This window comes from Corvus hawaiiensis, chromosome 3, assembly GCF_020740725.1.
Source record: "Corvus hawaiiensis isolate bCorHaw1 chromosome 3, bCorHaw1.pri.cur, whole genome shotgun sequence".
NCBI lineage: Eukaryota > Metazoa > Chordata > Aves > Passeriformes > Corvidae > Corvus > Corvus hawaiiensis.
In genome coordinates, this window is record NC_063215.1 from 1,347,652 (window position 1) to 1,360,614 (window position 12,963).

The window sequence follows — 12,963 nt, forward strand, 5'->3', positions numbered from 1 at the left end:
AGATTTTTGGGAAGGGGGGTTGGGAATTGCGCAATCCCGGAGCGGGCGGCGGCTCCCACGGGGGGGCGTCGGGGGGGTGGGGGGGGACACTGGGGGTGCTCCTTTTTTGGGATTGGGATTGGGGGGATCCCGGCCCCCCCCATTCCAGGTCCGTTCCCCAAACCCCCCCGGGGAATTCAGGGGACCCCTCAAACCCCCCCAGGGACCCCCCAAACTCCCCAGGGAACCCCCAAATCCCCCCTGTGTCACCCCAAATCCCCCGGGACACCCCAAACCCCCCAGGGACCCCCCAGACTCCTCCCGGGGACCCCCCAAAACCCCCTCAGGGACCCTCCAAACCCCCCCGAGGGAATTCAGGGGACACCCCAAACCCCTCCAGGGACATCCCAAATCCCCCCAGGGTCACCCCAAATTCCCCCCTCAGGGACCCCCCCAAATCCCCCCTCAGGGACATCCCAACCCCTCCAGGGACCCCCCAAATCCCCCCGTGTCTCCCCAACCCCCCTCAGGGACCCCCCAAATCCCCCCAGGGACCCCCCAAATCCCCCCGTGTCTCCCCAAACCCCCTCCAGGGACATCCCAAATCCCCCCTCAGGGACCCCCCAAATCCCCCCGTGTCTCCCCAACCCCCCTCAGGGACAACCCAGCCCCCTCCAGGGACATCCCAAATCCCCCCCGGGACACCCCAAATCCCCCCAGGGAGCCCCCAAACCCCCCCAGGGACACCCCAACCCCCCCCGGGACCCCTCAACCCCCCCAGGGAGCCCCCAAACCCCCCCGTGTCACCCCAAACCCCCCCGGGACCCCCCAAATCCCCCCCTCCAGGGACACCCCAAACCCCCCGGGACCCCTCAACCCCCCCCGTGTCACCCCAAACTCGTCCCGGGGACCCCCCCAAAACCCCCTCAGGGACCCTCCAAACCCCCCCGAGGGAATTCAGGGGACCCCCCCCAAAACCCCCTCAGGGACCCCCCAGCCCCCCCCAGCGACCCCCCCCCCCCCCGTCCCGGTGCTGGCTCGGGCAGCGCCAATTCCCGAAATCCCGAAGGGGGGGGGGGGGGGGGGGGGGGATGAGTCAGAGTCCCGTGGTTTGGGGGAGGTGGGGGGGGTTGGGGGAGGGGCAGGGGGGGTTTGGGGGGGGTGGGGGAGGGGCAGGGGGGGTTGGGGGGGTTTTGGGGGGGTTTGGGGGAGGGGCAGCCCGGCGCTGACCCCCCCTCCCCTCCCCCCCCGCAGGGACCATGGCGCTGCTGGCGCTGCTCGCCCTGCTGGCCTGGGGGGGGGGCGCGGGGGCTCGTGCCCCCCGGCGAGCTCAAAGGTGGGGGAGGGGGGCTCATTTTGGGGGAGGGGGGTGTCATTTTGGGGGAGTCACGGGGTCTCGTTTTGGGGGGTTTGTAAGGGGGGGCTCATTTTGGGGGGGGTTTGGGGATGGGGGGGTCAAGGGGTTTCATTTTGGGGGGGTTTGGGGATAGCGGTCTCGTTTTGGGGGGGTTTGGGATGGGAGGGGTCTCGTTTTGGGGGGGTTTGGGGATGGGGGTCTCATTTTGGGGGGGTTTGGGATGGGAGGGGTCTCGTTTTGGGGGGGTTTGGGATGGGAGGGGTCTCGTTTTGGGGGGGTTTGGGGATGGGAGGCTCATTTTGGGGGGGTTTGGGGATGGGGGGGGTCACGGGGTCTCCTTTTGGGGGGGGTTGGGGATGGGGGGGTCAAGGGGTTTCATTTTGGGGGGGGTCTCATTTTGGGGGGGTTTGGGGATGGAGGGTCACGGAGTCTCATTTTGGGGGGGTTTGGGGATGGGGGGGTCACGGGGGCTCATTTTGAGGGGTTTTGGGATGGGGGTCTCATTTTGGGGGGGTTTGGGGATGGGGGGCACCGGGGCTCATTTTGGGAGGGGGGTCTCATTTTGGGGGGGTTTGGGGATGGGGGGCACCGGGGCTCATTTTGGGAGGGGGGTCTCATTTTGGGGGGCTCACGGGGTCTCCTCCTGGGGGGGTTTGGGATGGGGGGGCTCCTTTTGGGGGGGGCTCATTTGGGGGGCGTCAAGGGGTCCCTGGGGGGGTTTGGGGTGGGCGGGCACAGGGTCTCGTTTTGGGGGGGGGGGGGGGGGGGCTCATGGAATCATCCGTGGGATGGGATCCGTGGGATGGGATACATGGGATGGGATCTGTGGGATGGGACGGGATCCATGGCATGGGATCCATGGGATGGGATGGGATCCATGGGATGGGATCCATGGGATGGGACGGGATCCATGGGATGGGATCCATGGGATGGGATGAGATGGGATGGGACGGGATCCATGGGATGGGATCCATGGGATGGGATGAGATGGGATGGGACGGGATCCATGGGATGGGATGGGATCCATGGGATGGGATCTATGGGATGAGATGGGATCCATGGGATGGGATCCGTGGGATGGGATGGGATCCATGGAATAGGATGGGATCCATGGGATGGGACGGGATCCATGGGATGGGATGGGATCCATGGGATGGGATCCGTGGGATGGGATGGGATCCATGGGATGGGATGGGATCCATGGGATGGGACGGGATCCATGGGATGGGATCTATGGGATGAGATGGGATCCATGGGATGGGATCCGTGGGATGGGATGGGATCCATGGAATGGGATGGGATCCATGGGATGGGATGGGATCCATGGGATGGGATCTATGGGATGAGATGGGATCCATGGGATGGGATCCGTGGGATGGGATGGGATCCATGGAATGGGATGGGATCCATGGGATGGGATCCATGGGATGGGATGGGATCCGTGGGATGGGATCCATGGGATGGGATCCATGGGATGGGATGGGATCCATGGGATGAGATGGGATCCATGGGATGGGATCCATGGGATAGGATGGGATCCGTGGGATGGGATCCATGGGATGGGATCCATGGGATGGGATGGGATCCGTGGGACGGGATCCATGGGATGGGATCCATGGGACAGGGAGGACACAGAGTTATCCCGGGGCTCCATTCCTGGGGGGTGGGAGGCCTAATCCTGCTCGAGGATCCCCCATCCCGGGAGGGCTTTTGGGATCCCTTTTCCGGGGTTCTGGGAGCAGGAACGGGGCCGGGCTGGGGGGGAAGCCCGGGGCTCTGCTCCCACAAATATCTGGGAGCTGATGGAAGGGGCCTCCTCTTCCCCCTTTTCCCTCCCTTTTCCCCCCTTTTCCCTCCCTTTTTCTCCCCTTTTCCCCCCTTTTTCCCCTCCCCTTTTCCCCCTTTTTCCCTCCTTCCCCCCCCCCTTTCTCCCCCTTCCCCCCCCCATTTCCCCCCTCTTTTCCCCCTTTCCCCTTTCCCTTTCCTTTCTCCCCTTCCTTTCTCCCCTTCCTTTCTCCCCTTCCTTTCTCCCCTTCCTTTCTCCCCTTCTTTTCCCATTCTTTTCATCCCCTTTCCCAATTCTTTTCCCAATTCTTTTCCCAATTCTTTTCCCAATTCTTTTCCCAATTCTTTCCCCCTTCTTTCCCCAATTCTTTTCCCATTCTTTTCATCCCCTTTTCCCATTCTTTTCATCCGCTTTTCCCAATCCTTTTCCCAATGCTTTCCCCCCCCTTCTTTCCCCCCTTCTTTCCCCCCTTCTTTTCCCAATTCTTTCCCCCTTCTTTTCCCATTCTTTTCATCCCCTTTTCCCAATCCTTTTCCCAATTCCTTCCCCCCCTTCTCCCCCTCCCTTTTCCCATTCTTTTCCCCCCTTTTCCCCGTTCTCTCCCGGATTTCCCCGCAGAGCTCTCGGCGGCGGGCAGCAAGTGGATCGACGCCGAGGTGGAGAACGCGATCCACGGGGTGAGGAGGATGAAATCCCTGATGGATGAGAGCAGCAAGGAGCACCAGGCGCTGCTGCACTCCCTGCACGACACCAAGCGCCGCAAGGAGGTCCTGGAGAGCGGGAATGGGATGGGGGGAGGGAATGGGGGGTGGGAATGGGGGATGGGGGGTGGGAATGGGGGGTGGGAATGGGGGCTGGGAATGGGGGGTGGGGGGCTGGGAATGGGGGCTGGGAATGGGGGATGCCAGGCTGGGAATGGGAGATGGCGTGTCAGGAATGGGGGATGGCGTCCCGGGAATGGGGGATGCCAGGCTGGGAATGGGGGATGGCGTGTCGGGAATGGGGGATGGCATCCCGGGAATGGTGTCTCGGGAGTGGGGGTGGCATCCTGAGAATGGGGGATGGCGTCCCAGGAATGGTGTCCCGGGGGTCTGGGAATGCTGTGCCAGGATGGGGGTATCCTGGGAACAGGGAATGCTGTGCCAGGGGTCGGTGTGCCTCGGGAACAGTGGATGCCATCCCGGGAGCAGGGAATGCTGTGTCAGGATCGGGGTGTCCTGGGAGTCTGGGAATGCTGTGTCAGGGATTGGCGTGTCCTGGGAACAGGGAATGCTGTGCCAGGGGTCGGTGTGTCCTGGGAGTCAGGAAATGCCATCCCGGGAATGCTGTGTCAGGATCGGGGTGTCCCGGGAATGGGGGATGCTGTGCCAGGGGTCGGTGTGTCCTGGAATCGGGGGAATGCTTTCCCGGGGATTGCTACATCCCGGGAATCTGGGAATGCTCTGCCGGGGGGGTCGGTGTGTCCTGGGAGTCTGGGAATGCCGTGCTGGGGGTTGGTGTGTCCCAGGAATCTGGGAATGCTTTCCCGGGGATTGTTGCATCCCGGGAATCTGGGAGTGCTGTGCTGGGGGTTGGTGTGTCCCAGGAATCTGGGAATGCTGTGCTGGAAATTGCTGCGTCCCAGGAATCTGGGAGTGCTGTGCTGGGAATTGCTGTGTCCCGGGAGCCTGGGAATGCCGTGCTTGGGATCGCTGCGTCCCGGGAATCTGGGAATGCTGTGCTTGGGATTGCTGTGTCCCAGGAATCTGGGAATGCTGTGCTGGGAATTGCTGCGTCCCAGGAATCTGGGAGTGCTGTGCTGGGAATTGCTGTGTCCCGGGAGCCTGGGAATGCCGTGCTTGGGATCGCTGCGTCCCGGGAATCTGGGAATGCTGTGCTTGGGATTGCTGTGTCCCAGGAATCTGGGAATGCTGTGCTGGGAATTGCTGCGTCCCAGGAATCTGGGAATGCTGTGCTGGGGGTTGGTGTGTCCCGGGAGTCTGGGAATGCCGTGCTTGGGATCGCTGCGTCCCAAGAATCTGGGAATGCCGTGGCGGGAAGCAGCGGCTCCCGGGAGCCTGGGAATGCTGTGCTGGGAATTGCTGCGTCCCAGGAATCTGAGAATGCTGTACCGGGGGGTTGGTGTGTCCTGGCAGCCTGGGAATGCTTTCCCGGGGATCGTTGCATCCCGGGAGTCTGGGAATGCTGCGCCGGGGGGGTTGGTGTGTCCCGGGAACCTGGGAATGCCGCGGCGGGGAGCAGCGGCTGCCGGCGGGGCTGAGGGCCGGAATTCCCTGCAGGAAGCGGTGCAGCTGGCGCGGCAGAAGGAGCAGGAGCTGGCGGCGCGGGGCGAGCGCTGCAACGGGACGGCGCTGGCGCTGTGGGAGCGCTGCAAGCCCTGCCTGAGGCAGCGCTGCCTCCGCTTCTACTCCCGCACCTGCCGCAGCGGGGCCGGGCTCGTGGGGCGCCAGGTGAGGCACCCGGGACACCGGGATACCGGGAAAAGGGGGGTGGGGATGGGGCCAGGCCCGTTAGCCACAGGGTCAGGGGCTGAGGGACACCGGGATACCGGGAAAAGGGGGTGGGGGATGGGCTCAGGCCCGTTAGCCACAGGGTCAGGAGGTGAGGGACACCGGGACACCGGGAAAAGGGGGATTGGGATGGGCCCAGGCCCGTTAGCCACAGGGTCAGGAGGTGAGGGACACCGGGACACCGGGAAAAGGGGGATTGGGATGGTTCCATTCCCAGTCCCGTTAGCCACAGGGTCAGGGGCTGATGGACACCAGGATACTGGGAAAAGGGGGGTGGGATGGGCCCAGGCCCGTTAGCCACAGGGTCAGGAGGTGAGTGGCACCGGGATACTGGGAAAAGGGCGGGATTGGGATGGTCCCTGTGCTGTTAGCCAGAGGGTCAGGGGCTGAGGGATGTCGGGATATCGGGATACCAGGAAAAGGCAGGATTGGGATGGTCCCAGTCCCACTAGCCAGAGGGTCAGGGGCTGAGGGATGTCGGGACACTGGGAAAAGGGAGGATTTGGGATGATCCCGTTCCCATCAGCCAACGGGTCAGGAGCTGAGGGGAACTGGGATACGGGGAGAAGGGGGAATTCAGTGTGATCCCACCCCCATTCCCTGAGGGCAGGCAGGTGGGGGGTCCCACAGCACTCAGGGATACCAGGATTGGCCGGATTTTCCCTGATCCCATTCCCATTAACTGGAGAACTGCCAGGGTGGGGATCCCACAGCACACACGGGGATCCCGGGAATGGCCGGGCCTTGATCCCGCCGCCATTCCCGTTAAACGGAGGGCTGGAAAGCCGGGACACAGGGATCCCAGGAATGGCTGTTCCCATTAAATGGAGGGATGGAAAGCTGGGACACGGGGATCCCGGGAATGGCCGTTCCCATTAAATGGAGGGCTGGAAAGCTGGGACACGGGGATCCCGGGAATGGCCGTTCCCATTAAACAGAGGGATGGAAAGCTGGGACACAGGGATCCCGAGAATGGCCGTTCCCGTTACATGGAGGGCTGGAAAGCTGGGACACGGGGATCCTGGGAATGGCCGTTCCCATTAAATGGAGGGATGGAAAGCTGGGACACGGGGATCCCGGGAATGGCCGTTCCCATTAAATGGAGGGATGGAAAGCTGGGACACGGGGATCCCGGGAATGGCCGTTCCCATTAAATGGAGGGATGGAAAGCTGGGACACAGGGATCCCGGGAATGGCCGTTCCCATTAAATGGAGGGATGGAAAGCTGGGACACAGGGATCCCGGGAATGGCCGTTCCCGTTACATGGAGGGCTGGAAAGCTGGGACACAGGGATCCCAGGAATGGCTGTTCCCATTAAATGGAGGGATGGAAAGCCGGGACACGGGGATCCCGGGAATGGCCGTTCCTGTTAAACGGAGGGATGGAAAGCTGGGACACGGGGATCCCGGGAATGGCCGTTCCCATTAAATGGAGGGATGGAAAGCTGGGACACGGGGATCCCGGGAATGGCCGTTCCTGTTACATGGAGGGATGGAAAGCTGGGACACGGGGATCCTGGGAATGGCCGTTCCTGTTAAACGGAGGGATGGAAAGCCGGGACACGGGGATCCCGGGAATGGCTGTTCCTGTTAAACGGAGGGATGGAAAGCTGGGACACGGGGATCCCGGGAATGGCTGTTCCCATTAAATGGAGGGATGGAAAGCTGGGACACGGGGATCCCGGGAATGGCCGTTCCCATTAAATGGAGGGCTGGAAAGCTGGGACACGGGGATCCCGGGAATGGCCGTTCCCATTAAACAGAGGGCTGGAAAGCTGGGACACGGGGATCCCGGGAATGGCCGTTCCCGTTACATGGAGGGCTGGAAAGCTGGGACACGGGGATCCCGGGAATGGCCGTTCCTGTTACATGGAGGGCTGGAAAGCTGGGACACGGGGATCCCGGGAATGGCCGTTCCTGTTAAACGGAGGGATGGAAAGCTGGGACACGGGGATCCTGGGAATGGCCGTTCCTGTTAAACGGAGGGATGGAAAGCTGGGACACGGGGATCCCGGGAATGGCCGTTCCCGTTACATGGAGGGCTGGAAAGCTGGGACACGGGGATCCCGGGAATGGCCGTTCCCATTAAATGGAGGGATGGAAAGCTGGGACACGGGGATCCCGGGAATGGCCGTTCCCATTAAATGGAGGGATGGAAAGCTGGGACACAGGGATCCCGGGAATGGCCGTTCCCGTTACATGGAGGGCTGGAAAGCTGGGACACGGGGATCCCGGGAATGGCCGTTCCTGTTAAACGGAGGGATGGAAAGCTGGGACACGGGGATCCCGGGAATGGCCGTTCCCATTAAATGGAGGGATGGAAAGCTGGGACACGGGGATCCCGGGAATGGCCGTTCCTGTTAAACGGAGGGATGGAAAGCTGGGACACAGGGATCCCGGGAATGGCCGTTCCCATTAAATGGAGGGATGGAAAGCTGGGACACGGGGATCCCGGGAATGGCCGTTCCTGTTAAACGGAGGGATGGAAAGCTGGGACACGGGGATCCCGGGAATGGCCGTTCCTGTTACATGGAGAGATGGAAAGCTGGGACACGGGGATCCCGGGAATGGCCGTTCCTGTTACATGGAGGGCTGGAAAGCTGGGACACGGGGATCCCGGGAATGGCCGTTCCCGTTACATGGAGGGATGGAAAGCTGGGACACGGGGATCCCGGGAATGGCCGTTCCTGTTACATGGAGGGCTGGAAAGCTGGGACACGGGGATCCCGGGAATGGCCGTTCCTGTTAAACGGAGGGCTGGAAAGCTGGGACACAGGGATCCCGGGAATGGCCGTTCCTGTTACATGGAGGGCTGGAAAGCTGGGACACGGGGATCCCGGGAATGGCCGTTCCTGTTACATGGAGAGATGGAAAGCTGGGACACGGGGATCCCGGGAATGGCCGTTCCTGTTACATGGAGGGCTGGAAAGCTGGGACACAGGGATCCCGGGAATGGCCGTTCCTGTTACATGGAGGGCTGGAAAGCTGGGACACGGGGATCCCGGGAATGGCCGTTCCTGTTAAACGGAGGGCTGGAAAGCTGGGACACAGGGATCCCGGGAATGGCCGTTCCTGTTACATGGAGGGCTGGAAAGCTGGGACACGGGGATCCCGGGAATGGCCGTTCCTGTTAAACGGAGGGATGGAAAGCTGGGACACGGGGATCCCGGGAATGGCCGTTCCCATTAAACAGAGGGCTGGAAAGCTGGGACACGGGGATCCCAGGAATGGCCGTTCCCATTACATGGAGGGCTGGAAAGCTGGGACACGGGGATCCCGGGAATGGCCGTTCCTGTTAAATGGAGGGATGGAAAGCTGAGACACGGGGATCCCGGGAATGGCCGTTCCCGTTACATGGAGGGCTGGAAAGCTGGGACACGGGGATCCCAGGAATGGCCGTTCCCATTAAATGGAGGGCTGGAAAGCTGGGACACGGGGATCCCGGGAATGGCCGTTCCTGTTAAACGGAGGGATGGAAAGCTGAGACACGGGGATCCCGGGAATGGCCGTTCCCGTTACATGGAGGGCTGGAAAGCTGGGACACGGGGATCCCGGGAATGGCCGTTCCCATTAAACAGAGGGCTGGAAAGCTGGGACACGGGGATCCCAGGAATGGCCGTTCCCGTTACATGGAGGGCTGGAAAGCTGGGACACAGGGATCCCGGGAATGGCCGGGCATTGATCCCGCCGCCCTTCCCGGCAGCTGGAGGAATTCCTGAACCACTCGTCGCCCATCTCCATCTGGGTGGACGGCGAGCGCCTGGACTCGCTGCTGGAGCGGGACGAGCGCCAGGAGCAGCAGCTGGAGGAGCTGGAGGAGCGCTTCGGAATGCTGGAGGACGGTGTCACCGACATTTTCCGGGACAGCTCCCAGGTGTCCGGCTGGCTCCATCCCTTTTTCCAGGTGCCCTTCGGGGGTTTCCGCGAGGCCCTGCGGCCGCCGGTGCAGCACCTGCGCTTCCCGCAGCGCCTCCGCCGCTCCTCCCGGGATCTCTTCCCGCTTTTCCAGCACCCGCACCGCGGCTTCCAGCACCTCTTCCAGCCGCTCTTCCAGATCACCCAGCGCATGCTGGAGGATGCCCACGGAAGTTGGGAGCATCCCTTGGGAGGCTTCGGGCCAGGTAACGGGATTGGGGCCCTGTGATCCCAAATCTTTGGCTGGTTTAGGGATGAGATTCCCGAAAAATCCTTGGAACTTAAGAGGATGAGCTCAACCCTAACAGGACACGTCTAGGAATTCCCGTGGGAATCGCAAGCGCCGCTGTTTGTGGGCCGGGATTTTGGGATGTTGTCCCACCTCAGTCCTGGCTGCCGGAGCCGCTGCCATCCTGGGAATGGGGTTTTTTGGGAATGTTGCAGGTGTTTGGTTTTTATGGGATTGATGTCAAGTGTTTTTTGGGAATGTTGCAGGTGTTTGGTTTTTTTTGGGATTGCCACCGGTGCTTTTTGGTGTTTGTTTTTTTTGGGATTGCTGCCGGTGTTTTTTTGGTGTTTGTTTTCTTTGGGATTGCCACCGGTGCTTTTTGGTGTTTGTTTTTTTTTGGGATTGCTGCCGGTGTTTTTTTGGTGTTTGTTTTCTTTGGGATTGCTGCCGGTGTTTTTTTGGTGTTTGTTTTTTTTTGGGATTGCTGCCAGTGTTGTTTTTGGGAATGTTGCAGGTGTTTGTTTTCTTTGGGATTGCTGCTGATGTTTTTCGGGTGTTTGTTTTCTTTGGGATGGCTGCCGGTGTTTTTTTTTGGAATGCTGCAGCCGGTGCCGTCACTGTCTGCCGCCGAATCCCTGGGGATGGGAGGGGCCCAAATTCCATGAAAAAAACACTTTTATGGCACCTGGGGGGGACATCCCGGGGTTGGGGGGGAATTTGGGAACCTGAGGCCGGCCTGGAATTCCCACAGAATCCCGGAATTTCAGCGATGACCGGATGGTTTGCCGGGAGATCCGGCGGAACTCGGCCGGCTGCCTGCGGATGCGGGATGAGTGCGAGCAGTGCCGGGAGATCCTGGCCCTCGGTGAGCCGGGAATGGGGATGGGAACGGGAATGGGGATGGGAACGGGAATGGGGATGGGAACGGGAATGGGGATGGGGATGGGGATGGGGATGGGATGGGGATGGGGTGGGGATGGGGATGGGATGGGATGAGAAGGGATGGGGATGGGGATGGGGATGGGATGGGATGGGATGGGATGGGGATGGGGTGGGGATTGGGATGGGATGAGAAGGGATGGGGATGGGATGGGATGGGATGGGATGGGGATGGGGATGGGGATGGGGATGGGATGGGATGGGATGAGAAGGGATGGGGATGGGGATGGGGATGGGATGGGATGGGATGGGATGGGATGGGATGGGGATGGGGTGGGGATGGGGTGGGGATGGGGATGGGGATGGGGATGGGAAGGGATGGGGATGGAATGGGATGAGAAGGGATGGGATGGGGATTGGGATGGGATGGGATGGGGATGGGATGGGGATGGGGATGGGGATGGGATGGGGATGGGGATGGGGATGGGGATGGGATGAGAAGGGATGGGATGGGGACGGGATGGGATGAGAAGGGATGGGGATGGGATGGGGATGGGATGGGGATGGGATGGGGATGGGGATGGGATGGGATGGGGATGGGATGGGATGGGGACGGGATGGGATGAGAAGGGATGGGCCGAACCCCCTGGGCCGTGCTGACCCTCCCTCTCCACCCATCCCATTCCCAGACTGCGGGCACGCGGATCCGTCGCAGCGGGAGCTGCGGGAGCAGCTGGAGGACGCCATGCGCGTGGCCGAGCGCTTCACGCGCCGCTACGATTCCCTGCTCCGGGAATTCCAGGAGGAAATGCTCAACACCTCCGGCCTGCTGGACCAGCTGAACCGCCAGTTTGGCTGGGTGTCCCGCCTGGCCAACTACACCCAGGGATCCGACGGCTTCCTGCAGGTCACCACGGTGAGGCCGGGATTGGGGCCGGGAACGGCGCCGGGAAAGTGGGACAGGGCCACAAAGGGCCCTTTGTGCTCCGGCCGGGAATCTCTCGGCTCCGGATGCGGCTGCCGGGATGGGAGCCAAGGTCAGGGGCCCGCCTGGGGCTCTCCCGGTGCTCCCGCGGCCGTTCCCAGATTCCCGACCTCACAACGTGGGATTATCCCACGGGATGACGGTGCTGCCGCCCTCCCAGGTGCTGTCCAAGGCCCCGAATCCCGAGGATCCGTCGGCGCCGCCGGACACGCAGGTGACGGTGCAGCTCTTCGACTCGGAGCCGCTGTCGCTGACCGTGCCCGGGGACATCCCGTGGGACGATCCCAGGTTCATGGAGATCGTGGCCGAGCAGGCGCTCCAGCACTACAAGGAAAACGCCATGTGAGTCCGGGACCCTCCCAAAAAAACGCCCCCGTGGGATAACACCGGGCTCATCCCGCTTTTTCCCCTCGTTCCCAGAGAGTAGCCGGGCGATCCCACTGCTGCTGCCGCCCCTCCGGATCCCCCTTCCAGGGGGGAATTGTCACCGCCGCTGCCTCCTCTTCCCTCCTGACCTTTCGCGCTGCCGGGACCCCCTGGGGCCCCAAACGGAAAATAAAGGTAGAGTTGAACCCCGTGGCTCTGCTTCCGGAGTTTTTGGGATAATCCCAAGAGCAAAAGGAGGAAAAACAACCTCGGATCCATCACCGTGGAACTGTGGAGCCAAGGATTCAGGCTCCGTTCCCAAATCGGATCCATCAGGAGCCCCTCGGGCTTGGGGGCTTCTCCCAATCCCACGGACACGGATCCGGGTGCCAGGGCCTGTCCCCATTCTTTGGGACACGGATCCGGGTGCCAGGGCCTGTCCCCATCCCATGGACACGGATCCAGGTGCCACCTCCTGTCCCCATCCCACGGACATGGATCGGGGTGCCACCTCCTGTCTCAATCCCACGGACACGGATCCGAGTGCCAGGGCCTGTCCCCATCCCACGGACACAGATCCGGGTGCCAGGGCCTGTCCCCATCCCATGGACACGGATCCGGGTGCCACCTCCTGTCTCAATCCCACGGACACGGATCCGGGTGCCAGGGCCTGTCCCCATCCCACGGACACAGATCCGGGTGCCAGGGCCTGTCCCCATCCCATGGACACGGATCCGGGTGCCAGGGCCCGTCCCCATTCTTTGGGACACGGATCAGGGTGCTACCTCCTGTCCCAATCCCACAGACACAGATCCGGGTGCCAGGGCCTGTCCCCATCCCGTGGGGACGCCGAGGATCAGCTGGATCCCACTGGGAAGGGATCTCCAGCCCTCATGAGCCACGGAGGAGCTTCCCTGCAACAGGAATTTCCTGGTCCCGATCCCTCCTGGATGAGAT

At 62.2% G+C, this 12,963-nt stretch overlaps 1 protein-coding gene across 1 annotated transcript; it reads left to right on the top strand.

Annotated features, from left to right (window-relative positions):
* Positions 1 to 1,239: 1,239 nt before the first annotated feature.
* CLU (clusterin) lies at positions 1,240 to 11,986 on the top strand. Its single transcript, XM_048298157.1, has 7 exons — positions 1,240 to 1,315; positions 3,741 to 3,889; positions 5,402 to 5,572; positions 9,336 to 9,753; positions 10,528 to 10,641; positions 11,345 to 11,571; positions 11,801 to 11,986. The coding sequence occupies exons 2-7, from the start codon at positions 3,809 to 3,811 to the stop codon at positions 11,984 to 11,986; spliced, it is 1,197 nt and encodes a 398-aa protein (XP_048154114.1). The 5' UTR covers positions 1,240 to 1,315; positions 3,741 to 3,808.
* The last annotated feature ends 977 nt before the right edge of the window (positions 11,987 to 12,963 follow it).

Excerpts from the sequence above, each read along its gene's own strand:
- CLU (XM_048298157.1), top strand. The coding sequence starts at position 3,809 with ATGAAATCCCTGATGGATGAGAGCAGCAAGGAGCACCAGGCGCTGCTG. Across the intron at positions 9,754-10,527 it reads CTTGGGAGGCTTCGGGCCAG|AATCCCGGAATTTCAGCGAT; the intron begins GTAACGGGATTG and ends GAATTCCCACAG. Across the intron at positions 10,642-11,344 it reads CCGGGAGATCCTGGCCCTCG|ACTGCGGGCACGCGGATCCG; the intron begins GTGAGCCGGGAA and ends TCCCATTCCCAG.